The sequence below is a fragment of the Cryptomeria japonica genome, chromosome 9 (genome assembly GCF_030272615.1).
Source record: "Cryptomeria japonica chromosome 9, Sugi_1.0, whole genome shotgun sequence".
Classification (NCBI taxonomy): domain Eukaryota; kingdom Viridiplantae; phylum Streptophyta; class Pinopsida; order Cupressales; family Cupressaceae; genus Cryptomeria; species Cryptomeria japonica.
The window spans coordinates 723,365,278-723,392,750 of NC_081413.1; the positions used below are offsets into that span (position 1 = coordinate 723,365,278).

At 36.7% G+C, this 27,473-nt stretch overlaps 1 protein-coding gene across 2 annotated transcripts in view; it reads right to left on the minus strand.

Annotated features, from left to right (window-relative positions):
• Positions 1-731: 731 nt before the first annotated feature.
• Positions 732-27,473, minus strand: part of LOC131067433 (glutamate receptor 3.4) — a 68,536-nt gene continuing 41,794 nt past the window's right edge. For both annotated transcript variants that reach the window (XM_058002439.2, XM_058002440.2), the window contains exons 4-6: positions 2,294-2,325; positions 1,601-2,007; positions 732-1,445 (exon numbers count right to left, since the gene is read on the minus strand). In XM_058002439.2, coding sequence (XP_057858422.1) covers positions 1,056-1,445; positions 1,601-2,007; positions 2,294-2,325 — 829 coding nt within the window. In that variant the 3' untranslated portion in view covers positions 732-1,055. The remainder of the gene's footprint in view (positions 1,446-1,600; positions 2,008-2,293; positions 2,326-27,473) is intronic.

Sequence of the window (27,473 nt, forward strand, 5' to 3'; positions counted from 1 at the left end):
TATTTCATATATAAACAGATTTATACAAAGCCATTGGCAGTTGATGTTTGTGTCGTACTCATTCCCACCATTTTCAGTTAATATCTTTGTCATCAAAATCTATTTAAGCCTCTTTTAAATATTCATAAATAAGCAAAGAAAATATGGTTGAGTTCACAGATGAAACGGTGGAGTCATTCTTGGATCTTTTACAAGACAATTCGAATCCAATAAATCATGACACTGGACAGTACCGAGTAAACACACATAGCAGAAAGCAAGTCTCAAAATAGATGACTAAAAGAGATTATTCTAGGTTGCCCGAAGTGTAGCTATGTGCCATTTTAACAAGGGAAATATGTAAAGCCAGAACAATCCAAAGCCAGTTAGAAGACTAACTAGAGTCTCCATGATAGTATCTGGAGCAGCGACACAGTAGCGTGTTGTTTGAAAGAAGCACTCCCCTTACCAAGGGAACACCTCTTTACTTTCATTGTTGAGGGGGAATATCATCAGTCTAGTATTTCGTTTGATATTGGCATTGATTGGACGTGTCGCTTGAATTGAAACTTACTTCACACCAACATGGTGCTTCCATCTGCAAAGGCAAGGTTGGCTAATAACTTTCAAGTTCAGTAGATTGGCTTTTTGAATAGCACATACTATCAACCAGTCAAAAGAGGCTTTTAAGCAAGGGTGCCACCCGGTGAAGTCTGAAGATATAGTTAATGTGACCATGGTAGCAAAAATCCTTCGATAAAAGATTTTTTCAATTAACCAGGAAATTAAAAAAACACAGTCAAATTCATAAAAATAGAAAAAAATGCTGTTTTTTTAATTTCATACCAAATTGGGATTGAATCTCAAGTTTATGCCTTTTTTGGTGCCTTGGGTATTGGACCCAAGTATGGAGAAAAAATTGCCAGTCCAATTCAGATCAGATTGCCAAACCTGCCAAGTGCTGATTACTTGCAAGTTAATGTGATTTTTTGTAGAGATTTGCTACCATGAATTATTTGTGACTATGACAGCCAAAATCATGTGGTGCAGTGTCAGGGTATAAATTCACTTGTAATTTAGTTTATTTCCTCCTGCCCATCAGTCCGTCTCCCCCTTGAACTTTCTTTTCTTTGATCAATCTCCTTACGATCAACAAAAGAAGCAAACTTTCTAATAGCACTTTTAACACTCTGTGAATCATCAGAAGTTCTTGGATGATGCCTGAATTGAAAAGCCAAACAACATACAAATCCAAGAAGAGCAACAAAGGATGCCGCTCCAGTGATCAAGAAAAGACCCCAAAAGTTGTTCAGGCCAAGTTCCTTTGGTCCATTGTCCTTAGAATGTGAAGTGCAACTATTTGCACCCAACCATTTATCATGGATATGCTGAAGTTCACCTGTCTCTGAAAGGTTCAGAATTGCTGTTGATATATCAATTTGTAGTGGGGAGTCCTTTTGGAAAACCTGTCAAACAAAAAAAAATGAAAAAGGAAAAAAATACAATTCAGCATCACAAGAAAAAGCAGAAAAGTAGTTTCTCTAATGCAAAATGCAGCTTGTATAACCATATGATCATTTCCCGAAACAAGTGGTTGTGGGCATAAATGAAAAGTACGTACAAATCCCCATCCACTTTTAGTGAATGACTGACCAACTATTTCCAAATCACACCGATCTGCTACTAAGAGCTGGCTAGGTGGAAGTTCATCTACAACTGCTCCCACACCTCCTTTGCTTGGTCCTTCCAATAGAGCGTTAGAATAACTTTCAGGAGAATCAAAAGCAATAAGTCTGGATTGAGCTATACTAAGCTCCCCTGACAGATAGTTTCTAACAAAGGACCCATTTAAATATCCTATCGGGAGATTGTCTGATATCAAATCATCAATTCCTTTAATAGTAGGTGAAAGCTGTTGCACAGTAAGGATTGAGGTCAAACTTGCTGTGTAACTTGAATTGATGATCAAAACTACAAACAGCCATATAATCAAAACCATCCGTGCAAGGCTGCTCACAATTTGCTCTCCTGCATCAATTCAATATTATTTTGCCTCAGATTTTATACCTTGAAGATGTTAAAAGACAAATAGATTTTGTGCTTCTTTTCAAATACAAAACAGACCCATTTTGTTGCGTTCACTGACTAGAAAATCTACTGACCAAATAATATTGGAAGTTAATTTCAGGAACGGGATCATTCATTGCAAGTAGAAAACTTGCAGACATGTACTGATTTTGGTTGTCACCTCTAGTACTTAGTATAACAAAGAAGGTCACTAAACAAAATTAGAACAGAAAGTTATGAAACTTACTATGGGCAAAAAACATTGTTGAGAAGGAAAACCTGCACAGAATCATTACACAAAGTAGTAAGCTATCCAAATTTTTATAATTCCATGATATAAATTAAAACCACCCTAATAAATTCCTTGGCATGCACTTCAAAGATAAAAAATATAATGTGGGATCTCAAAAAATTCAAAATAAATATTATAAGTTCTCAGAAACATTCTTAATGGTGTGAAGTTCTCCTTGTTATGTGCCTAAACACAAAAAAAATTCTGTGTAATGTAAATGATCTTACTATGAAGGTTATATTTTATAAATGCTCATTATTTATTAAGTTGTCATAGGCAGTGGTAATAGGTAGATGATTAATAGGGGTAGATGGCCAGTACTCTCAATATGGTTAGGAGGTGGCTTACATAAGAAGCTAATTGATCTGTTATAAACAAGGATTCATGTCATGTCCCCTTTTCAAGATTAGATCCATGGAGAAGACCTCCAACCTATCCCCATTTCCCAAAGGATAGAGCAAGGAAAATAAAAAATATTGACATTTTAAGTGAGCCTAATCACTTTATTTTTCATATTTAACACTTTATTCAACATATAATTCCAAAAGGGACCTTTGGGTGTAATTTCGAAGTATTTTTAACTACTTGGAGGGAAAAGCAAAATAAATATAAATAAAATAAAATAGAGGGACCAAAGCAAGTGCCTATAAAAAAGAAGTCAAAGCTCATATCAAATCATCCCATTTCATAATATCTGATTTTGTCATTTTAGTATTCCTTTCATTTTGGAGATTGAAGCATTCAAGGATGAAACCCTTGGTGTTGGAGATCTAGAGGATGAAAACTCTCTTGATTTTTCATAATTGGAATTTAAGATGAAAACACTCATATCACTTGAGGTGATTCTACTCAAGGATCACATTTCAACATATTGATTGCAGTTATTTGATTCATATTTGCAAAAACATTATACCACACCATCAAATCAGCATTTTGACCAACTTTTTAAGGTTACATTTTGCTGCTATAGTGTCACTAGAGTGATTTATTGAAGGTTTAATTTGAATTGATTGGTATTTGCAAGCAAATCATATGGTATCTTTCCGAGACACTTTCATTTGCTGCTAGGGAGGAGTGTTTCAAGTTTTTATGCTATTGCAAAACATTGATTATCATTGTTTCCAGTCACCATACTATCATTTCCAACCATCCATACCATAATATAGGTCTAATCACTGCCTTCAATAGATCACCATACCATTTTAGGGGTTTGGGCAGCCGTACCATCAGCATTTGATGTCTTTTTCAGTTATACAATCAATGAATTATTAGATCTGTTGTATGTCATCTTGTGAATGGATATTTGTTACTTTGAGATTCTGAAAAAATAGTTTTCCAGTTCAGCATATCGGCATTGGTGTTTGTTTCAGCTGTTATGATTAATAAAATCAGATCTAAGGTTTCAATGTTGGTGTTTCCATATTTATTGCTGCTGCTATAATTTATCTAGCGACTCATTATCCAATATACTTTTATATTTGATTAATTTCAATTTATAAAGGTTTCATATAGATATTGGTGAATGATAGTATCACTATCCATAAGAAATCAGTCATAAATCAACAATCATATTAGATAACTTTGATGCATACAATTCATATCTACTGTTTATGCTTGCATTTAAGGATATATACAAGCATTACAAGGGTTTGCCATATTGCATTATTCCTGATCAGCTAGGGTTTGGCATCTACATCAGTTATGTAATTATTATTTCAGCTTGCTCATATTTGATAAATCATCCATTTCCTAGAATTGTCTAATTGGGGACAATATAATTCACCCCCCCTCATGGTAATCTGGCTATCAAATCATATCAAAGCCCAAGAAGAAAATTAAGAAAAAAGAGGCAAATGAGGGTAGAAAAGAAAGGAAGAAGAAAAAATTCATTCCAATCACAAAAGTTATTGTGCATTTGGAAGGAGAAGAAGAATATCTGAAGAAGCACTACAAACAAGAGGGAGAGGAAAGGGAGAAATGAGGACAACCCAGTATCTTTTAAGAAAAAAGTCATGAAAAGGAATTTTTCCATGGCATTTTGTAGGTAATGTTATATATATATACCTAATAAGATCAAGGAAGCTATTCCAAAATAATTGGAAGCAGATGACTCCCATAGGAAGAGACAAACTATTTCATTTGGAAAGAGTTGTATGAATTATAGTTCTGATTGGGTTGGATAGACATACCAATAGAGAGAATAGAAACTGTAAACTTGTTGAAGGAAGTGTTGGCCTATGCCTAAAAATGCTAATCTATGCCATCTGTGTCGTTGGCCGAGTGTGCTGAGTTTGTTTATAAATAAATATTAGTAAGCTGGAAGTATAAACTATGTTAGAAGTTAGTCAGCTATTTGAAGTAAAACTTTGTTATGTAATTGTGTTTATTTGTCCCAACAAGTGGTTTGTTACTTGACAGTTCCTGACAGTTGGCAATCTTAACCAACCGAGGACTACTATATATGTACTCATGTTGTATGTGTTGGGGATTTGTTATCATTGTCGTGTACACATCGCAGATGAAGTTGAATGGAATAAATGCTCACTCATTTTGGAAGTTGTATCTTGATATTTCTATGTTCTGTTTTTGATATTCTATGCTCTTTAGGTTATATTCTCGTTTATTCTGTATGTTAAGTAACGTAATCTTACCTAAGTAATGTGATCTTACCCAATTAGACACTGGTTTCACCCAATTCCATGTTAAGACTTTTAATTTGCACCTTTCAATGCAACACAAATAGCACATATATGCAAGAAAATTGTTTTTCAAATTAGAAGGGGAGGCTCCCTATAAAATAAAAACTTACTATGAAAAATATGTATTTGCACTTTACAATCTTTAAAATGTCTTTCTGGGGATTTTTATGTTTAGGATAAACAAACTTTAAATGTGAAAATTTTGGGTTTGCTTAGAGTAAAATGTTGAAACACTCTTTCAACACAACACATTTCCCTCTAAACCACACTCAAATTGATCAATGCTTCAAACATTGCCTAAGCCTTTTCTTCACCCATTAAATCATGCCTCCCTCCTTCCATCTTATGTCATCTTCAATACACTATTATCTTCTTTCCACCAAATAAAATCAACCCTCATTTCCCAACTTAGCAAATCAAAGCTCTGATATCATCATAATATCCCCAATGAAATTTCATATACTATTTGATCAAATAACACTCACTCCACAAATTCCAACACTTTGTAAATGAATTTTGGTTGATACAAATCAGAATTGCTGATATGAATATTAGATATGTTAGAATGTTGTCGTTGATGTCAAAGGTGGGAAGACGAATATTAGATATGTTAGAAATCTTACCTTACCTCCATTAGTGCTTTTGAGAGTGATAAACTTGCTCTTGTCTCCGATCATATGCCTAGAACAGCCATTGTCAATATACCATGTGTCTTCTTCATTTTGTGCAAGAGAGGTTGTTTGCACAATCAAAGATTCATCTAACACTTCCTTCTCCTAAACTCCTTTGCTTTGTCCTGTTTTTCAACCTTCTTGTTCTGCTTAGAGAAACCTGGCATACCACTTCTACAAGATTTTGCAGTATGATCAAAGTTATTACATTTATAACATATAACATTGTAGTTCCTTGGAGGAGCAAAGAATTCCTACTCATAAGTCTGAAATCATTTCTTGCAAACATTCTACAATTGACTGCCTTGTGTCCAAAATAATTGCAAGAGAAACAATAACCATGAAAAAAAGAATTATTAAACCTGTTCATACGTGCTTGTCTTGAGATAGGAGGCTTCTTGAAAACATTATTTCTGATTTTTGATGATGAATCCTTTGAGCTGTTACCATTGATCTCTTATTTTGTAGCTTTAGAACTTTGACCTTCTTCAAGGCCAACTCCACCTTTATCAATAGGTGATTTTTGTGAGTCAATCACCTTGTCCAAAGACATGGGACTTTTCTGATCAATCTTCTCATGATTCCACTGTGTCAAAGGTTTATCCAACTTTCTAAGTGACACAATTTCAGCTTCAAGTCTTTCACAATTCTCTTCCTTGAGCTTAAGCTGTTTTCTGATTTCTTCTTCTATTTTCTTTGCTTCTTCAATCTGAATCTTCAAATCATCTATCAACTCTGCTTCTCCAAGAGCTTGAGATATCTTGCTATTTTCCTCATTCTCTTCTTGTAGCAGCAACTTCAAATTCTGATTTTTCTTTCTAAGTTTCTTGATTTCATTAAAGCATGTATTAGCTCCTCTTCAAGATCTACTCCCTCTCCATTAAAATAGTCTTCATCTTCTTGATTTCTAGTGTTAGTTTCTTCTAGGGCCATGAATAAAATCTCATCATTTAAGAACTCCTCGTCACTATCATCTAATGAACAGCTTTCCTCCCTAGAATAAATTCTTTGAAATTGAGTCTTTTTTTCCTTTCCCTTGTACTTCTTTTTGTTGAACTTAGACTTCTTTTCATAGTTGTGTCCTCACTTTTCTCATATGGACATTTGGCTGCAAAATGTCCTACCTTGCCATAGTTGAAACACTCAAAAAGCAACTTGCCTTTATATTTACCAGAACCCTTCTTCAACTTCCTCCTAAAATTTGCTTATCAAAATCAGACTCTTCATCAGAACTATCACTTGACACACATTCCTTATCTTTCTTTGAGGCTTTAAAGGTTGTCTCCCTTTTGGATGAAGAATCAGAATTTGTCCTCATCTCAAAGGCTATTAAAATGCCATGAAACTTGTCAATAGTCATCTTGTCAAGATTAGCCATCTCTTCAATTGCTAAAACTTTTGCATCAAATCTCAAAGGTAAAGACCTTGAGATTTTCTGAACTACAATATTATCTTCAATCTTTTCACCTAAACCTTTAAGAGACTTTACAACTTCATCAACTCGCAAAAGATAAGCAGCAACATTCTCTTCTTCCCACATCCTAAGACTTTCGAACTGCATACTACAAGTCTATAGTTTGGCTTTTTTAACTTTGTCATCTCCTTCATGTGCATTTTCGAGTTTCTCCCACATGTCATGTGTTGTATCACAATGCATGAACACAAATTTTCTCTGATAAGCCACATAAGATTGAATTCATGGCTTTAACATTGCTTTCAAAAGCCCCCTTCCTATCAGCATTTGTTGGAGGCTTTGGAGGGATTGTATAACCGGATACTATGTTGTTCCAAACATCAAAACCAAGGGACATAAGAAGCTTTCATTCACACACTCTAGAATGTATAGTTTTAGCCATTAAATAAGGGTGCTTTGTTTGTAGCAAGACCTTCAAGTGCACTCATGTGTGCTATCAGGATCAACCTCCAAGTTTTTAAGCTCTATTTCCGAAGGTAACTTGGCTCTAATACCAATTGAAAAGCACACAAAAAATATTGAAAGGGGAAAGGGGGGGTGAATCGGTATTTTAAAACTTTTAATTACATGAAACCATATAAAACATAGAGAGAGAAAACATCAAGACACAAACACAAATTTTCTTGTGGAAAACCCTTTCGGGTAAAAAACCATGGCACACAATAGTTTTTATTAACAAATGGGTACCAACACAAATTACAACAACGAGCACTAACTCACAGAGAGCACCAACTCTACTCACCTGAGGCGCCAACCTCAGGTTGAGCACCAACTTAGATGGACTAAAACTATACAAAAATTACTAACAACCCTCTGAAAGCAGCTCCTAACTTTGATAAGCTTGACTTCACAACATATACACTTGACTCTATCTCATATGATATTCGACTTCATAACCTTCTAATCTGCAACAAATCCTTCTTCAGCTATGCTATGAAAACACTATAAATCTCTACAGAAATTCCTTCTTTTCTGCTCACAGGTCTACAAAGATCTTCTTATATCAATAAATTTGCCTTTTTTTCCATCAATTCAAAACACACAAACTCATCTATATCATTCCCCACTCAATGGCTTGATCTTTTTTTGCTTTAAAATACTTCATATGAGCTTTGCAAACTGACCGATTCCTTTTTTTATTCTCTTTTTTTTTTAAACCTTCAGACAAAATATCATATATCCCCAAAAAGGGTGCCACCACTACATATGCCTTTTTTCTATATTGGTCCAGTCGTGGCCTTCACTACTTAATGCCTACCATGCTGCACAAAACGTAAAACATTTTTTGTCTTAAATCCATGTTCAAAACATGACCTCCACTTCATCCTCATCCCACGATACTGTAATATTCCTTGCTAAACTGCCCTTAGCTTGCTGATTTAAGGCTCAAGAAATATCGTCAAACACTTGTCATGAATCCTCTAATTTGTTGTCATTTGTTTTCAGATTGATTTTTTTTTGTGCTTTTTGAATAAATCTAACTTGTTTCTCTTCTTTCAGCACTTAGACATTTTGTCAAATACTTGTCAATCCATCTCCACAACTGCTGTATACTTGTTTGTTTGTATTTGTATGGCATATAAAGTTTACACAAACTGAAATAGACAAAAATGAAAGTATCCAAATGACTGAAACTAGATGGAGAAGCAATGTAAGTATCTTTTAGTCTTCTAGAATAAAGATAATTGACTGAAATTGACATCTACAGCAGATAGGTATTTTTTTCAAACACTTAATATGTGAACTAACCATACAATGGTAAGCTACAAAACTAGATAACTTCCCATGCAACCTATTAATGCAATAAGATAGCTGGTATGCGTCTACAGTCAAAGGACATTAAGGCGAACACTTGGCAAGCAACTGACCCATGCAAATGAACACCTACAGCAAGAAGGTATTTTAACAAACATATCATAGGTAACCTCAATTTCCTTTCATATACAATGATGTATAAGCTGATTATAATTTGATCACCGAAACTTTGGCTTGCTAATAGAATCGATTATAACTTGATGTTGTGACCTTTTCACACATCGCCCCATTGCTAACGGGGACCCCCTCTTTGTCGGCTTTCTGCGTTGTTAGGTTAGGGTTTTGGCTGCTTAGTGGGCAATTTTGCATTTCCCATGCCCGAGTCTCGGAGTTTTGATCATGCTTAGTGCCGTCTAGGGTTTTTGAAATTATAGGATCAAGTTGTAAAACGTTGATATTTTAATGATCCTAAGTTTTGTCTAAGTGTATGACCTATTGAGCGTTAACGTGTTTTTAAACACGTGCATCAGTGATTTTAAAGTGGCAGGGTATTCACAGACCTTTTGGAGTTGTTTTCTCGCTCCTAAGGTATTATTTAAGTTGATTTCGCACTTTATTCCAATATTTTCCTGGCGTTTCACTCATATTTTTGGAAAATTAGCCTAAGTCCAGTTTAAATTTAATGTTTCTAAGTGATTTTGAGTGGTTAAAATGATAAAATCCTAAGAGAAATCCTTATTCCAAGGGTTAAAGGGTCAAATTCCATGCTAGAGGTGCTTTTCCCCTCACATTCCAGACTACCCAACCCATTCCCCTACTCAAAATCCATACTACACATGGGTTTCCCCTGAAATCCATACTGGCTGCTATTTTCCCCCACTATTTATCCATGCTTGGGTCGATTTTCCCCTGGAAGTGCTAAAATTTGGCTAAGTGTCAGGATTTATCCAGACTGCCATCGATTTTCCACCAAGAGTGCGGACTGGAGTGCGGACAACGTTGAGGATGATTCCATGCCTGGGTCGATTTTCCACCAAGATTTTTGTGACAACTAAGTGAGGATTTTTGTCCGGATTTCCATCTAGACAGGGATCGATTTTTCCCTGAGAGCATTTTGTAAGAATTTTTTGTCGGGATTTCCATCCAGATAGAGATCGATTTTCCACTAGGAATATTTTGAAGAGTTTTGAGTCCGGATTTTCATCCAGACTAAGGTCGAAATTCCACCAGGGAGGTTTTTTCCAAGTTAAGTGAGTTTGGAGTGTGGATTTTCCAATCCAGACTGCCATCGAATTTCCCCTGGGGGTGATTTTTTGTAAGTAGAGTGGATTTTTGTCTGGATTTTTGTCCAAGCTCATATCGATTTTCCCCTAGGAGGTTTTTGTGTGCATTTTGATGAAGTTATGCATGGATTTTTGTCCAGACTCGTATCGATTTTCCCCTGGGAGGTTTTTGTGTGCAATTTTGATGAATTTATGCATGGATTTTTGTCCAAGCTAGGGTCGAATTTCCCTTATGGGGCAAATTTTGACACTTAAATGATTTTTAAGGGGATTTTTCAATCCCAACCTAAGTCAATTTTCCCCTGGAGGCTTATATGGATTTAATTTGCAATATGTTAATAAATAAACCCCCATTTTAATTGTTTTTAAATAATTATTAATGATTATTTAAAATTTAAAAGCAAAATTTAATAACTTGCAATAATCATTTAATATTTGAACCTTCTAGAAGCAAGTTAGGTTTTCACCAAGCAAGTATTTATACAAGTGTTTTATCTCACATTGCTTGTGTGGTGAAAGTGAGAGGTGAAAGCAAGTATAAGAGAGGAGACTTAGCATTATTTTATTATTAAATCTGCCAGGTGTCTCCATGAAAGCGATTTTTCTCCAAGTTGGGTGAATTTTAGCAAGGCATTTTTGGTGAGTGTGGGATTGAGAAATTATTTTCCTCCATTTTTTCCAGCTTGCTGATCTATCCCCTCGGCTGCCATTAAAGACCAGTTTCAAAATTTCGATTTTGCTAAGTTTGGCGATTTTTCCAAATTTAGCATTTTTTTGGTGAAAGTTGGCGATTTTATGTTTGGAGGCTTTGGCGATTTTTTCCTCCATCATTCGCTTGATGTCCAGACCTCCATTGCTACAGATCAAGGCTGCCATTGACAACATTTTCAGATTTTCAGTTTGGCGCCATAGTTGGGAAAATTTCGATTTTGCTTTGGGAGTGATTTGATGCCACATTTTGGTGATTATCATTCATGCTTGGTGGCTGCCATCATTTCCAGCCTACTGATTCGCTTCAGATCTGAAGTTTGCTTCAGATTGACCTCCATTAATGGCTGCCATTAATTTTCAAACTTAAGTTTTTATTGCCCAACCAATTCCAACTTAGGCATTTTGCATTTGGAGGTGTTTTATGGAGTTTTTTGTGCATTTTTTAGACCATTTTATCGCTGTTGCAAGTCTAAAAACTCCATTGTTAAGCGGTTGTCTTCAGAAATTTTTATTTCCAGCCACCTAACCATTTTGGCGATTTTGCTTGGAGATGATTCCTTAGCCATTTTTCATCATTTTCAAGGATTTTTAACTACTTTGCAAGGTGCTGGTAAGTCTAAAGTAATCAATTTTCAGACTTGTCCTCAGAAATTAAAATTTTACCAGCCACACTTACATTCCTGAATATGATCGTTTTCATCATTTAAACTGATTTTTATCAAGATTATGCACATTTTGAAGATTACAACATGTTTTAAAAGTCTGATTTCTAGGTTGTCTTCAGAATTGTTGACCTCCATTGTTGACTGCGGAAGGTGTCTTTAGACATTCATTGTGTGAAAACACAAACCTTTCACACCTTTCCTTAGTCATCATTTATCCGGTATACTCCTTTGCATTTTAGCTTGCATATTTTCTAAGCATAAGGAGGTATTCAATGAATTTTATGGAAGGCTTCCATGCCTTAGTGTTGTCACACTTTGAACTTAATTGCTAAAATTTACCAAGTGAATGGATTATTTTCCTAACTCCATGCTCTAAATTAGTTAAATCTTTAGAAAGTTAGGAATTGTATTAACATTATTTATTTTCTAAGTCTAACTTCGAGCTTCGTACAGGTGCAATGTCAAAGTCAGGATATAACGAAAGGAAAGAACTATTGAAGATGTTGGAGACTGGATTTTATCCAGAGCTTAAGATTTCATCCAGATGGAAGGAGATCGTTGATACAAACATGCATTTCCTAGACTTCGACCAGATGCAGCGTCGGATGTTCAGAGTCAGAGATCAGGTTCCTTCCCCAGCATATCCGAATATTATGAAGAGTGGCATTTTCCATGCCGTTGGATTTCCACAGTCCATACAGTGCAGTGAGCTTATCCTGGAATGCGCACGATGTTACGATCCACTCACAAGAATGATTAAGACTCCTAAGGGCGTTGTCATCGCCTACCTTGCTAAGGATGCTATTGTAGAGGTGTTCGGAATTCCACACGGAACAGACATGAAGGATGTGACCAAGGAGGATTATGCAGAAAGATACACGAAGAAGATGGGTGTATGCAAGAATTTAATTAACAAAGAGTGGATGATTGAGCCTAGGTCTCATCATTCCAAGGCTCCCAAGACACTCATGTGCATAGATTTTAAGGAGGAATATAGTGATTTGATATTCCTACTCAACAAAGTGATGGGGATGCCGCAGGGAGCAATATTTGATGGATGGATGTTCTACTTCATCCAGGATTGTCTTAGAGGAACGCTAGTGAATTGGTCCAAGATTATAAGTGACAATCTGGATTTTCAGCTGAGGAATGTAGAGCGGTCCAAGTCATTCGCCATGACTTCTTACCTGGTGTACCTGCTTGCACGGTTTATTTCATACAGAGAATTAATATGCAAAGGTGAAGTTGGGAATGGGCAAGGACAATTCAAAAGTTATGAATGCTACCCCCAACTAAGCATGCATAGAATTGAAGACTATAAGAGAGTGAATGATGCATTCACTATGTACCCAGCTAAGCATGCATAGAATTGAAGACTATAAGAGAGTGAATGATGCATTCACTATGTACATCACACGGATGCTGCAAAGCGGAATCCACAGAAGATTGTCCAAGGAGGCAACAGAGTTAATAGCAAAATATGGATCGTGGTATATACAGTTTCCCACTTTCACATACCTCAGGATTCATGGGTTTCAATCCGAACCCTACAGACTTCCTAGGTATCCAACCGACAGAATGATATTGTTGGAAGTGGTGAGACAGCTTCTAGAGTTCGATGTTATCTAGAGAGAGAAGCACAGGACAAAAATGAAATTCCCTATTTTAGTTGGAAAGACGTTTGAGGTTTGCCAATCCGCCATAGCCGCCAGCACTGCGAGTGAGGAGCTTGCATTCTATCGATTTGCTACATACAAGAAGAGAGAAAGATTTGATCCAGACAAGAAGGTCAGAAGGATCAGAGGAGAGAAGTTCACTCACAAGGTTGACATAGAAGATTATTGGGCTAACCTGATGGACGAGCAAGCAATGAAGAGAAGAATGTGGTCCAAAATGTCAGTGGATTTCATGAGGAAGTGTGGACTTTTCCTCATTCCTAATCAAGTATTAGATGATAGAGATCATACACATCCATAGTATGAGAGTGAAATGAAGAAGGCAATCCTATTGCCTAATTGGTCAGAGTCAGAAGAGATTGACCTGAATACATTGATGAGAGAGGTCTTGAATTTCTCCCGCCTATGAGTGGATATACAAATGAATAAGTTAGTTGACATGGGTGTTCCCTTCACTTACGAAAGGATGAAACCAAAAGAGTCTACTTCCGAGGATGATCAGAGGACTGTCAGTGATGTCAAGATTCATGCAGACGAAGAGAGTCAAGCTCCCAAGAGAAGGAAGAACACGTCAGGAGAAGTCAAGGCCAGAGGGAAGAAGATTGAGGAAGTGAAGAAGAAACAGAAGACTATCATTCCTTCACCCCCTCCCAGTGTCTCATCGATCGAAGTGATTGAAGTAACAGAACAGAACAAGGAGACTCAACAGTGTTCCAACACAGTGATACTACCAGAGAATATTCAGGAGTTCCATGCCACAGCGACATCTGCACCTCCTAATGAGAATAATGATCAGCCGGACTCCCCTACTATCCTTTTGGAAGTTAGTTTGGGAAATGAGGTATATGATTGGACCAGGAATAATCCTGATGATAATGATGATGTTATTTCAGCATTGAAAGGACTTGATCGAGAAATATGTCTCGGTGATGGTATGGAGATGGCCGCTATTCCTAAATGGCTGATGAGAAGTATGGAGAAATGTAATGTCCCTGCTAGTTAGGGATCACTTTCCTACAAAAACAAATTGTTAGAATACAATAGACATATAAATGTATATATATATAATCTAAATTGCCACTAAATTTTAACATACTTAATTACATAATCATCATTTTCATCTAAAAAAAAGGATACGAATGCCATACAAAGTATGTCCTTAGGCGGCCGTGAAGCTCGCCTTCTTGGAACCTATCTTGGTTCCAAGCCCTCCAGGAAGTCGAAGGTGAATTCGACTCCTATCTTGAATGTAATTTCTTACATCCAAGCCCTCCAGGAAATCGAAGGTTATTTCGATTCCTGTCTTGGGTGCAACCTCTTGCACCCAAGCCCTCCAAGGAAGACCATGAGTCATTCCTTGCCTTGAGTGATGCATCCCATCACCCAAGTCCTCGGAGTGGACCAGCCAAATCCATCTCCTCTTGGTTGAATTTAATCAACCAAGCCCTACATATGCATATCAATAATCAGTATATATACTGCCCTAGGGATTTCATAATCCCTTCCTTAGACTAAAGGAGTTTCCTCCCTATAGCCTCCATCATGGTTTTACATTTGTATTTATAATGCACTTTGAAGATTTAGTACTATTTAATTTCCTAATCTACATTTTATGTTAACATGTATTCCTGATGTATACTTTAACATGTATTCATATTAAATGTACCCTATCATTGTTGACATATTCCTTAATCATTCCTTATGAACAGATTAGTATATTAATTAATTGTATTCCTTAATATACACATGTTTAATGCCTTAACATAATCTTACTACTATCATTGAAATGTACTTTAATTAATATTAACATATTAATTATCATCCTTAATTAATGCATAATGAAACATATATTAATTATCATTAACATCTATTAAGTATCATACCTAATTAATATTTAATGAAATATACAATGGTTACTATTCCCATATATTAATTCATACTAATATATTAATTTATAATATATTTACCTTACCTCTTACCTACTGGTCTCAAGGTCTGCTCCTGGTTGCTCTCCCGTATTCCTTTTCCTTTCCCCTTTCCTTGCAGTGGCTGCTTCCCTTTATATCCTTGTGAAGGGATGTGAACCCCCACGATCCCCTTCCACACCAAGGGGTGCGGTGGCAATCACAGCCCATGCTGCGATTACCATCGCACCTCTTGGTGCGGGGGAATCAAGGGGTGGCTTTTTTAAATAATAATATTAAATCTGCTTTAATATTTAAACGTAATGCTTTGGTTTATTTGCTTTAATAAAACGTAATACTTTTTGTTTTATTTGTTATATATTACAATAACACTTCTTTTATTAATTAAAATATATGATATTTTAATTAATTCTTTTCTTAAATGTATTTCCTCTTTAATATAATACTTATTATATTAAATGTATTTCAATCTATTTAATATAATACTTATTTTAAATATATTTCCTCTTTTTAATAGAATACTTATTTTAAATATATTTCCTCTTTTTAATAGTTATTTACATAATTTTATATTAGGGGCTAATGCGGGTTTATCACAAGAAACGTAAACAAATGATAGAGGCGCAGCCTATTGATGATATTGATGACTACCTAGCTAGGAGTGCTAAGGGGAAGGAGCCCAAGAGAGCAGAGATTTTGTCGCACATAGCTAGAGATGAGACAGGAATGCGGATTGCGCAAATTGTTGTTCCTATTGTAGGCATGACAGCGAACATTGCTACTCCTATGGATTTCCAGATCACTTCAGTTGCCCTTGGTCGTACATCCAGAAAACAGGAATTCCAGGAGATTGGTGAAAACCTTCAGGCAATCGATGCAAGGTTAGGCAGAGAGGTTGCGAAGAAAGAAAGGTACAAAGAAGAGAATATTAGACTCAGAGAGTATATTGCAAGGACAAGTCATGGAAATCCCACCCTTATTTCCCCTATTGCAATTGACCATGGAATACATTCACACTGTGAGGTAGCGAGAGGTACACACTCGAGGTGGAAAAGTGGATTGAGAGCACAAGAAAGCAGGCAGATGATTTCCTTACTCAGTTTGCTCATGCATATGATAGGACAACAGGGCTTGTATTCAAAATCCAGTATTTGGAGGGAGTTTGGGAAGAATTCCGGCCTATCCAAGAGATGACTATTCCACACCTCTAGGCTTTGAAGAAGATTCTTGATTCCACCTTGGTCAGCGAGAACATTGTGCACAGAGGAGACAGATACGATTTCCATGGCTGGTATTGTTCACTAGCTGCGAAGAAATCAACTTATGAGAACGCCCAGTCGAGTTGCATGGAGATGGAAGGATTAATTCAAGACATTCAGATGAAGATCCTTGCCTCGATTGAGGAATTATTGGGTGTTGATGTTAGTGATGCTAGTGGTTTACACTTAGCCGGATTAAGAGACAAGATGAAATTTATGTATTTTTGCCAGTTGGACTCTTTGAAGAAGAGTCAGATAGACGACTTGGTCTCTTTGTTGATTCATGTTCATAGTTCACAAAAGCTCATGCCAGAATGGGAGAACACTTTGAATGCTTGCTCGGATTCACTTGACGTGATTGATTTACAGCATGATACCTTGCCTAGCATTTCCATGGAGGAGTTAGATTCAATATTGGCTAGATTCTTGGAGTATGCTAGGAGAGAGAGAGATGCAGGGAGGAATCTTCTAGAAGATTCCCTATTTGATGACTAGGTATCTTTTCATTGGGCCATATGTTGGTGGCACCATTTTTTATGTAACCCTAATTAGGGCAATTCTAGGGTTTTGTTGGCATGATCTCGGTCGTTGATCGTAGATCAATCTGAGCCATCCATTTTGTAAGAGACTCTATATATGCCTCCTTGTCTCTCATTTGTAAGAGAGTTTTTGTAGAATTGTTGGTATATGCTACAACTATTTGAATCCTAATCATTGTTCAATTGTTGGTGATTTTGCTCTTCAAGTGTTGTATTTGCATTCATGGTTCTCAATTCCTCCAAGTTAGATTAGAATTTAGATTAGCATTTATTTTGATGTATGTTAGATTGAGTGGAAGATTTGTTGAATTCATTTGTGTGGAATCCTTAATCCATACCACTAGCCTCTTGCCGTTGGTAAGTGCGCCTTGTGTGGTCAACTGGAATTTGAGTAAGCATAACTTCAACTATTACATGTCCGTTGACAAGCATCAACTTGGATGGTGTCAACGTTTGATGGTGACAGCCTGAAAATCTTTAAGTATACCTTAGACGATTGCACTAAGCTTGTGTCAATACCTGATTGTGAGACCTTGCCTGGTTTGATCCCACTAAATCCATTCATCATTTCCTACATTCTTAGGTTTAGAATAGATTTCCTGAACCCTATTCCTTTTGTCCTTTTTTTAGTAAGAAGTAAATCCAGAGCCATATTGATAAATCTTAAGTTGTCAGCACACCTATTTCGTATCATTCATGATAATCCAAACATTTGCGTAAGTCCCCAAGTGAAACACAGCAATTCACATCAACCATTGAGTTACCTACTCGTCAAGACCTGACATGTAGAAACCTTGGATCATTTTAGTTGATCTCATTCTTAGCATCTCAAGTGATTTTGTTCAAGAGAGGGTAAATTATCTTGGTAATTTATTATGTATTGTTATGTGCGTAAAATACACATCAACACCTATTAATGCAATAAGATAGCTGGTATGCGTCTACAGTCAAAGGACATTAAGGAGAACACTTGGCAAGCAACTCACCCATGCAAATGAACACCTACAGCAAGAAGGTATTTTAACAAACATATCATAGGTAACCTCAATTTCCTTTCATATACAATGATGTATAAGCTGATTATAATTTGATCACCGAAACTTTGGCTTGCAAATAGAATCAATTATAACTTGATTGTTATGCAATGACAAATATTAGCAGCAATTAAAACTGAAATACAGATGTAGACGTTAAGAACCTGGAATAATGACCAGATGGAAGGAATCAAATAGTCTCCAATGAAAGATCTCGCAATAATCTAATAATCAGCTCCTTAACCTTTGTAAAATCCAGAATATAATCCCTTCCATGACACTAAACTGCAGATATCACTGTTCATGTGTACCATATCACTGGTACTGTAGAGTGGCATTGTTCACGTGTGCTGTAGCAGCCCTACAACTTTTATTATGCAGATGATTAATCTTTTAAATATTCTGATCTGCAGATAGATATGCATGAAATCCTTGTGTTCTTTGTATTTCTTTTCCAATTTAGCACAAATAGAACCTTTGTATGAAGCTCTCCTAAAAGCCAAATTCGATAGATATTTCACCACCTCAAATGGTTGTTACAATGAAGTAGCTATGCACTCCAATGCCAAAAAGCTCTGAAAACTTGCAGGAACCCTTGGTCTCTCCAAATCCCAATGCTCTCCAAATCAAGTTGAAAGAAAACCAATAACATAATGAGTTCGATTTCTCTTGCAAAGCCTTATATCCCCTCATGAGGTTCGATTTCCTCAAAAAAGCATTTTTAAATAACATTTAAAATGTTATTACATTTTAACTTAGGAAATACTTTGAATTTCACATTAATATTGGACCCCATATTTAATTGTAATAATGGCCCCCTTTCAATGATGACTTGACCCTCAAGTATTAAGTTAAGTTATAACTTAATAATATAACCTTTTAATTAATAATTATCACTTAGGCCAATCAAATATTAATAACTCCCCAAATACTTATTATTTTGTTGTCGTCTGAAATGGGAGTCAACACTGCTAATCACCATGTGACCAGATGCCCTACTAAAAATAGAAAGGGTCCTTCTCGATCAACCTCTGATTTACTATAAATAGTAAGTATAGCAAATGAAGTCTAAATGAAGCCAAACTAAAGCCAAAACGAAACATACTGAATTTCGGAGAAGACAAGAACCTTTGTTGACCAAGTCTTTGCCTCAAAAGACCCTCTATACACACTCATTAGCCTACAAGGGTCAAAATGATAGGCTAATCTACCTAACACTGATGTCTAGCTAGAAGGGAACATCACAGATACTTCCAAAGGAACTTCACCACCAAAAGGCCAATCAATTCTGCCATATAATAACACCATACCAACGAATTGGAATAGTAGTAGAAATATTGTATCGACCCTTCATTAATATATGTTATATTCCTCCAAGTCACAACTCAATAATACACCCGACAGACAAATAGCTTGCCCAAAAATAAAGATTTTACGTGAGAATATGATAGCCGCACTCCTCAAGTAGAAATCTCATTAATACTGCTTTTTATTTCATGCTACCCATGCACTATGTATCGCATTTATTTTTTTATATTAAATGCAGTGCATTATTTTCTATAGAAGCATCTCCACTCGGTGAAACACAAGAATCCTATCTTTAGCAATCAACCCGCATTCATTCATTTGTTTTCAGTTTATAGCATCCTACACATGGTATTAAACCCCACCTTTTATAGGCTACGCATCACACAAAATAACAGATGCAAAAAGAATGGACAGCAAAATGTGACAAAATGGTTGCACAATAATAGGATACAACCAACACACCAAAGTCTCAAAGCCATTCAATGAGAAGGATATTAAATTCAGACCACCAAATAATTGAATATTCAACTAGTGATGTGTCAAACTGACTTGGCACAACGAATGGACAAGTAAGCCACTGACTTTGACAAGCAACCAGCTCAAACACACAGCTAGGTAGCTCAACCAAACAACCAAGTAGCTCAAAAACGTAGGTAAGTAGCTCAAACTGACCCCAGGAAGCTCGACCAAGTAAGCAAGTAACTCAACCAAAATCTACACAATAATCAGTAGCTTAAAGATATTTCATTCCAATTCTCTTTTCGGAAACCAACCTTTGAAATCAATGACAAAATCTGCAACACTAGGTCTATGAACATTGCAAAACCTATTTGAACTCCGATCTAGAGTGAAAGTTATGCAAAACATTTGGCAACTCCAACCTGACTTTATGCAAATCTTGTTGAAAGTCCAACCTCACACTACAAAACCCTAAGCAAAGTCTTGTTGATGGTGTTTTTACGCACTATGCAACACAAAATAAAATACTAAGTATTCTATCCTCTCTTGAACCAAGACTCCCAAATGCTAAGTTGCGTGGTCAAGTGGGACGACTCCAAGGTTCTCAAATGTCAGGTCTTGACGTGCTCTTGGATAGACTCAGTTGTATATGATGTGATATTGCTATAATCACAAGGTGGACGTATGTTGAATGCTTGAATGTGCTTGAATTGCTTGAATGCTTTGAATAATGCTGGAACGTGGGATTAACTTGATTTTTTAAAAAAAAGGAAAAAGGAAAGGGTTTAGGAAGCTAAGCTAACTCTAGGAATGTAAGAGCAAAGGACAATCTTTGTTGAAACCCAACTGAGTCATGCTTTGACATGCTATGAACATCTCCACAAGGCTAGTGCAATCTCCCAAGGATAGCTCTATGATTTTCAAATTATCACCACAAGCACAGACACCATCAAGTTGATGCATATCAATGAAGCAATAATTGAAGTTAAGCTTGGCTAAATAGATCCAGTTGACTACGCAGGGCACTTTACCATCGGCAAGGTGTTAGTAGTAAGGATATACGAATTTCACCATTGATCATGCACAAAGTCTTCCATTCATCTAAACAACATGAAAATCAAATTGAGAAGTAGAGACCATGCAAATTGTTGAATCAACACATAGAATTCACCATATCTTCAATGAAGTTTACATGCCTTTAGTAACAATATCTTGGCAACAATATTTGCCTTCTCTTCCTACTCTACTCTAATTGCTAACTGCTACTGAGCTACTAACTATTTACTCTCTATTGAACTCTTGTCTATTAACTATTAACTTTTACAAATGAAGAAGTGGAGCCTTATATAGTGCTCTCATTACAATTCAATGGCTCAGATTGATTTGCAATCAATGGCCAAGATCGAAACATTGAAACCCTAATTAGGGTTTGTTACACCCATTGCAAAGCATTTAATGCTTGACCAATGATACAATTACATCTCATCTTGATCACTTGCATTCTTGAGCTTTCATCTGGCTATACTGACATTGATTCTTGGATTTCCAAAGGAAATTCAAGATTGTGAAAATTTCCATCCTTGAATGCTTGATGTTGATGCTATCCTTTGCCTTGATGTTGCATTTGGTGTAGACCTTGTCTTGCCTATACTTGATCCTCATCATGCCTTGAAGTGCATTGATCCTAATTTTCCTTGTGTGTTCTTTGTGAAAACCTTTCCTTTGAGCAGCCTCCTTGTATCCTTCTAAGACTTGAAGTGTTGCAATGAATCATCATGTTGATCATGTTCTTGGTCTTTGTCTTTGCTTAAGACGGATGGTGTCACTACCTTGAACAGATCCTGTTCTTGGCTAGGACGCCTGGAGTCTTCTTGTATTCCCCTTGATGTATATGACTCCTATCTTGAGGCTTGACGATCCCATCAGCTGCCTTGTAAAGACTTGAAGTGTAATGTCCTTCTTGATGAAAGCTTAAGTTAGTTTTGTTATATGATAGTTGATTTGCAAACAAAGCCTAATCGCTTAGGGCAAGGAATCCTAACTTCAAAATGATAAGTCAAAATCCTAGCTGGACCTCCAACCTTTATCTCAAGATATGATGTGATCATCTTAAATGATAATAATCAGTCCTTACAAAGTTCTAAGATGATCAAATGTAACAAAGAAGACCTTCACAATCAAGATCATATAAAATTCATTAGAAAATAAGCTGGATCGGTATTCAACATAATCTGATTTTATAAGAAAATCACCAAACAAACTTCATCTTCAACCCTGTGAATTGTCTTATGACAAATTGAACTTAATTTTAGCAGTCTCTTGATCCAATATAATATAGTTTGAATGACTATATCACTGATATCATTGGGTCCAAACTGACTTTTCAAATTCGCTGTGATCCTTGGGCAGGAATTATGACAACAAACTCTTCATCGCCAGTCTCAAAGGTTAATTCGCTGTTCAAAGGTTCAAAGCAGACACTTTGAAAGATACCATGTTGTGATGTCGCTATGAGTTTGGATGCCACCTTGAGTTGCTGTCCATGGATATGATGGTATTAATGATGTCGAGGCACATAAGAATGAATTCGTTTTCCTCAAAGGAGATCGCTGTGAATGCCACTTATCGTCTCTTGTTTGACAACATTGCTGATCAAATTAAAGAATGAATTTGCTGGTCACTGGATTTTGATTAGAGATTTGCCCTTGCAAACATGAATCGCTGCATCTTCGAAATCGTTTGTGCACACATGATTTGCTTGGAGTAGACAACAAAATCTCCAATCCTCAAGGTCGCATTGCTGATCGCTGAGATATACTTGCTGTGACAACCATCAAAGCCGCCATTTTCACATCCGCCTTTGGTGATTTCGCTATTGGTTTGCAATCTTGGTGCCACCTTAAGATGAATTTGTCAGTTCTTAAGACAATTTGCTGTGACTCTATGTGATTGGAATTCGGGCTAGGCACAAATCACAGATCTTAAGATCAGAATCGCTCTTCATGGACTCGTCATAGCTCATATCCAAAATCGCATAGATCCAATATTACATGAATCGCTGTCACTCATTTAATCAAATCTGCTGATGGAGTTGAATCACTGATGCAAAAAGGCAATATCAATATTAAATTGATCAAATCAAATGATCAATTTTGATGTTTATAGCTATTTCAAGGAGATCGATGTTGTCGGGTAATTAAGCATTAAGGTAAATTGTGTTAGCATCGGCAATTAACCCGTCGGTTGTCGGCAGTTCGCACCGGGTAACTGACCAGACTCCATAATATTGTATCTGTTTCCAGTCTTTGGACATGCTATGGTAGTTGAACATATTGCTATCATTGTATGTACTGGCTTATTATGAATCAATAAAACACTTGTGAGTTTTGTATATCCTGTGTACTTCTGTCATTTATGCAATGCCTTAACGTGACACCCTATGGGGAAAACAATCGATACTTCATCACAAACCATTGGCGATTTCCATTTTACGCATAGATGTCGATTACAAATGATAATTGCAAATTGTGGCACATTGGGGATTCAAACATATCGATTTTCAAAGGCAAGGCATCATTCATTAAATGTTTTACACTTATCATTACCAAAACCTCGAACTTTGCCTTCTTAGGTTCTAATCGCCCTGCAATCATTTGTATGGGTGAGCACATCTCATTAAATGTATTTCAATGATGGCTATGCAAGACTTTGGAATTTGCAACTCGAATCATTTAATGTAATTAACCTTTCATTGTTAAATGCAGACTTTTGTATTCCTCGAACTAACAAATGCAATGCACCCCATTCATTAAATACAATTCGATCATCCTTTGGTGAAATAACATCGAGTTTTGCAATCCCATCAGTCATCGTTCAACCTAGAACTCTGAAATTTTGATTGTGATCGCCCTGGCCACCTTAAATTTAATTATTGACATCGAACTTAACACCATAGGGCATCGATTTTGAATGTTTCATTTGTGCGACAATTCTTAGTAAATGCCTTTCATTTGTCATTTGAACCCTTCATGGAACTTAGAATCTTCATTGAATAGGTTGCATGAATTGCATCATATGAATGTCAAGTATTGAGATAGTGTCATTGAATGCTCGCAGCTTGTATGTGCTGGAATCATCATTGCTCTTCATTCATTGCACCCAGTGAATGACTTGCATTGTGCAAGGCGTAGCTCTCCTTCCTCTCATAATCGAATAAGGCAATAGCAAAAGGCATTGAAAGCAATGAGGGGGTCATTGAGAGCAATGCACACCTAGCTCTTCCACATGCCTTGGCCAATTTTTTTGATTTTTCAATTTTGCACTTCTTCCAAATAAAAAGCTAATAGCTAAACGACTCAACAACTAACCTAGAAGGCACAAAAAAGTGGGGGTCCCCATTTGCAATGGGGCGATGTGTGAAAAACTTCGCCCTTCATTAATGCAGATGTTTTAAAAAGCCGACCTTGCACAATGTGGAGCTGTTGTAAAATCTGACAGTCTTGTGAGGGATTGACTCATTGACAACTCCTAAAAGGTCTGATTCAATGCAAGAACGGTATAAACTACAACTTGGCTTATGCATTTGTGCAAACCTAATCAAACTCCAACCTAGGTGTATGATTAAAGGTCCAAATTGCATTTGTGCACAATTGCAAAAAACTACTAAAGTCCGATCTTGCACAAAGGTAGAACAAATGTTGAATTGGTGTAAACTTCCACCAGCCTAGTAAAGGAATGCAAATATCATCAAAAGTCCAAATTGGTAAATAATGCAAATCCTGTTTGAAGTCCGACTTCAGCCTTGATGCCAAAATTGTTTTTAACTACGACATGATTTTTTTTTCATAAACTCATAAAAGCCTGTAATATCCCAGTAAATTTTATTTTTTATTTTTTAACAATAAGAGATACAAGCAACACCACAACCCGTTAAGGTTAGAGAAATAATCCAAACTACTGAAAGGGAACCCTTCCACCTTTTGTTCACCGAGAGCCCAGTTTGGGAGGATGAGAGCATACAGTGTTCCGAGGATTGTTAGCACCAATAATCAAACTGAAATTACAATTCCTGGGCGGCAAGCCAGCCCCTTCTGCTTATCCAACAGGGTACAAACCAAACTCTTGGCGGTAAACCAGCCAAGGGAAAATGACAAGAAACTGAAATTCAATCACTCTACCACATATTTCAGCAGGAGGACATTACATTAAACTATCACTCTACCGCATATTTCAGCAGGAGGACAATTGCATTAAACTGATCACTCGACAACTTATTCAGTGGGAGGACTGAGTACATAAACTGAATTTCAAAGTAAGGCGGCGGCTAAGCCAGCCTCTTCCACTTATGCAGTGGGAATTACAAAATAAGGACAGCAAGAATGATTGATCAATACTACTGAAACAACCTTACAAAAATAGAGATGAAAGAAGGAGAGTAATGCAGATTTCTACAGCAAGAATATAATTTTCTGTTACAATCAATCTGCAGGCTGAAAGTACAAATCAGCAGCCTATGGAAACACCCAAATGCTCATAACTCCCTCATTTTACATCCAAATTAACTCAAACCAGTCCCAAACCCACCATATTTCACTCACAATAGCAACCCATCCAAACTACAACCCAAACAATTCAATAACTATTTGGCACGCATCCCAATGCAAGCACAAAAACCAACGCTAGACCTAGAAAGTTCGACTTTGTCTAGGAAATTCATTGCTAAATTAAACTTGCTAAAAACTTACACAATGTATCGCCATGGCTAGGAAGGAAGGATGAGCCGATACCCAGAATGATGGAATCGCCTGGTCAAGAGGTGTGAACAAAATTCACTTTCAGCAGTCCCGCGACCAGCAACCAGAAAACACTCCAATCCCACATAGAACACTCCACAATTTGCAACTCACTCACCAACAGCACTAGGAATACATGGACACAGCTAGGTACTATCTTGCAAGTACGAAACTAAGACTAAGCTAGGAAGCCACACTTCGAAGCTCAGATTTTCAGTCGCCAAACCGGCAGCATAACGATGCAATTTTCATAGATGATGCAAATGGGAGCCCAAGTCTCATATTTATAACTTCACACACCTCAAACCCAAATGCACATTCCTTCAAATTTAACGCCTTGCATTTGCATTTCATTCCACTACATGTGGACCCCCAAGTGTGGCGCTATTTCCCACAAATCAATTTCCACGCCCAAGGCATGGACCCACGTTATACTTTGGCAAATGTTTAGAGATAAGTCACAAAAATAATATCTCTCTCAAATATTTCGACATCTCCTTAATAAACATGAAATTCGCCAAATATTTAGGAAAAATATAGATATTAATCCCAAATTCAATAATCAGTAGCAATTAAAAAGATTAATTAAATATTAAACCTTATGATAAGGAAATAATATTTAATTATGTCACATATGACTCCCGTACTGATTATTATCACAACTAGGATGAAACTGAGCCAGAACAACCACAGAACTGTTGCAGAATCAAAACCCTGTCTACTGCCAAAAATAGAATTGTGCCACATTGCCACTTACTAAAAATAGTAAGTCAAGAACTAATGCTCCGAAAAACATGATCTTCGCGTCCAGAGGCAAAGCATGGAGAGCTCAGTAGGACAGTAACACCAGAATGGCCATTCCCTGACTTACTAAAAATAGTAAGTCCTCATTTCATCAATGCTGGACCCTCATTCTTCATTCCACCTAGCCTATGGGTCTCAAGAATAGGCTAATGGATCACTGGAAGGTCATCGATGAGAAGGGGACATTACAAGGCCAGCCGACTTATTGTTATGGAGTACTTTAAATTTAAAATAAAAGTTGCAAAGTCGGCTATATGGAAGAGAGGTGAGTTAAAGGGTATGGAGAGGTATAAAGGAGTGATTGATTTGGACATTCAATCATTCAATTTTAAATAAGTTAAGGAGCGGAATTAGGGAGCAGATCTGCAAATAAAGGCAGAAAGTCAGATAAGATTTATTAATTTTGATGCACTCTTATTTGTGTTGCCTTTCATTCACAATGTATGTGCGACTTGGAGAAGAAACTTAACGCAGGCATGAGGATACAAAAGGTGACTTGAAGGGAAGGCTTTACAAGACTACGCAAGGAGGTGAATCAAGAACCTCAAGGTGCAAGGCACATGCAAGGTTACATCGTGGATATCACTTTGTAGACATCAAGGTCTACAATGTGTAAGAGAAAGCAAGCCAACAAGAAACACCAAGGTATTCAAGGCATTACAATCAAGAAGAAGAACACTTACACCTCGCATTTTCAAACATTGCATTATAAAGGATGACAAGTTCAAGCATCAAAGTATTCAAATGAAGATCAAGAGAATTTTGCAATCACCTAGAATTTCCTTTGTATCATCAGTATAGGAGGTAGATTCCCGAATGAGGATTGCTTCACAAGGAGAGACTTTGCGTGCAAATACATCACCTATACATGGAGTTACCCTACGTCAATGCAAGATCGTCAAGAATTCAAGCTATGTCATAAGAGGATCAAGGTCAAGCATATTGTGAGCAAGTGATTCTAAATCAGGCATCAATATCACTCAGTCTACATCAAACTTCATCATAGGCAACATAAGGATACCCCTACATCATACACAAGGTTGATCGAAGGTTTAAATTAAGCCTATGTGCCATGAAAGGT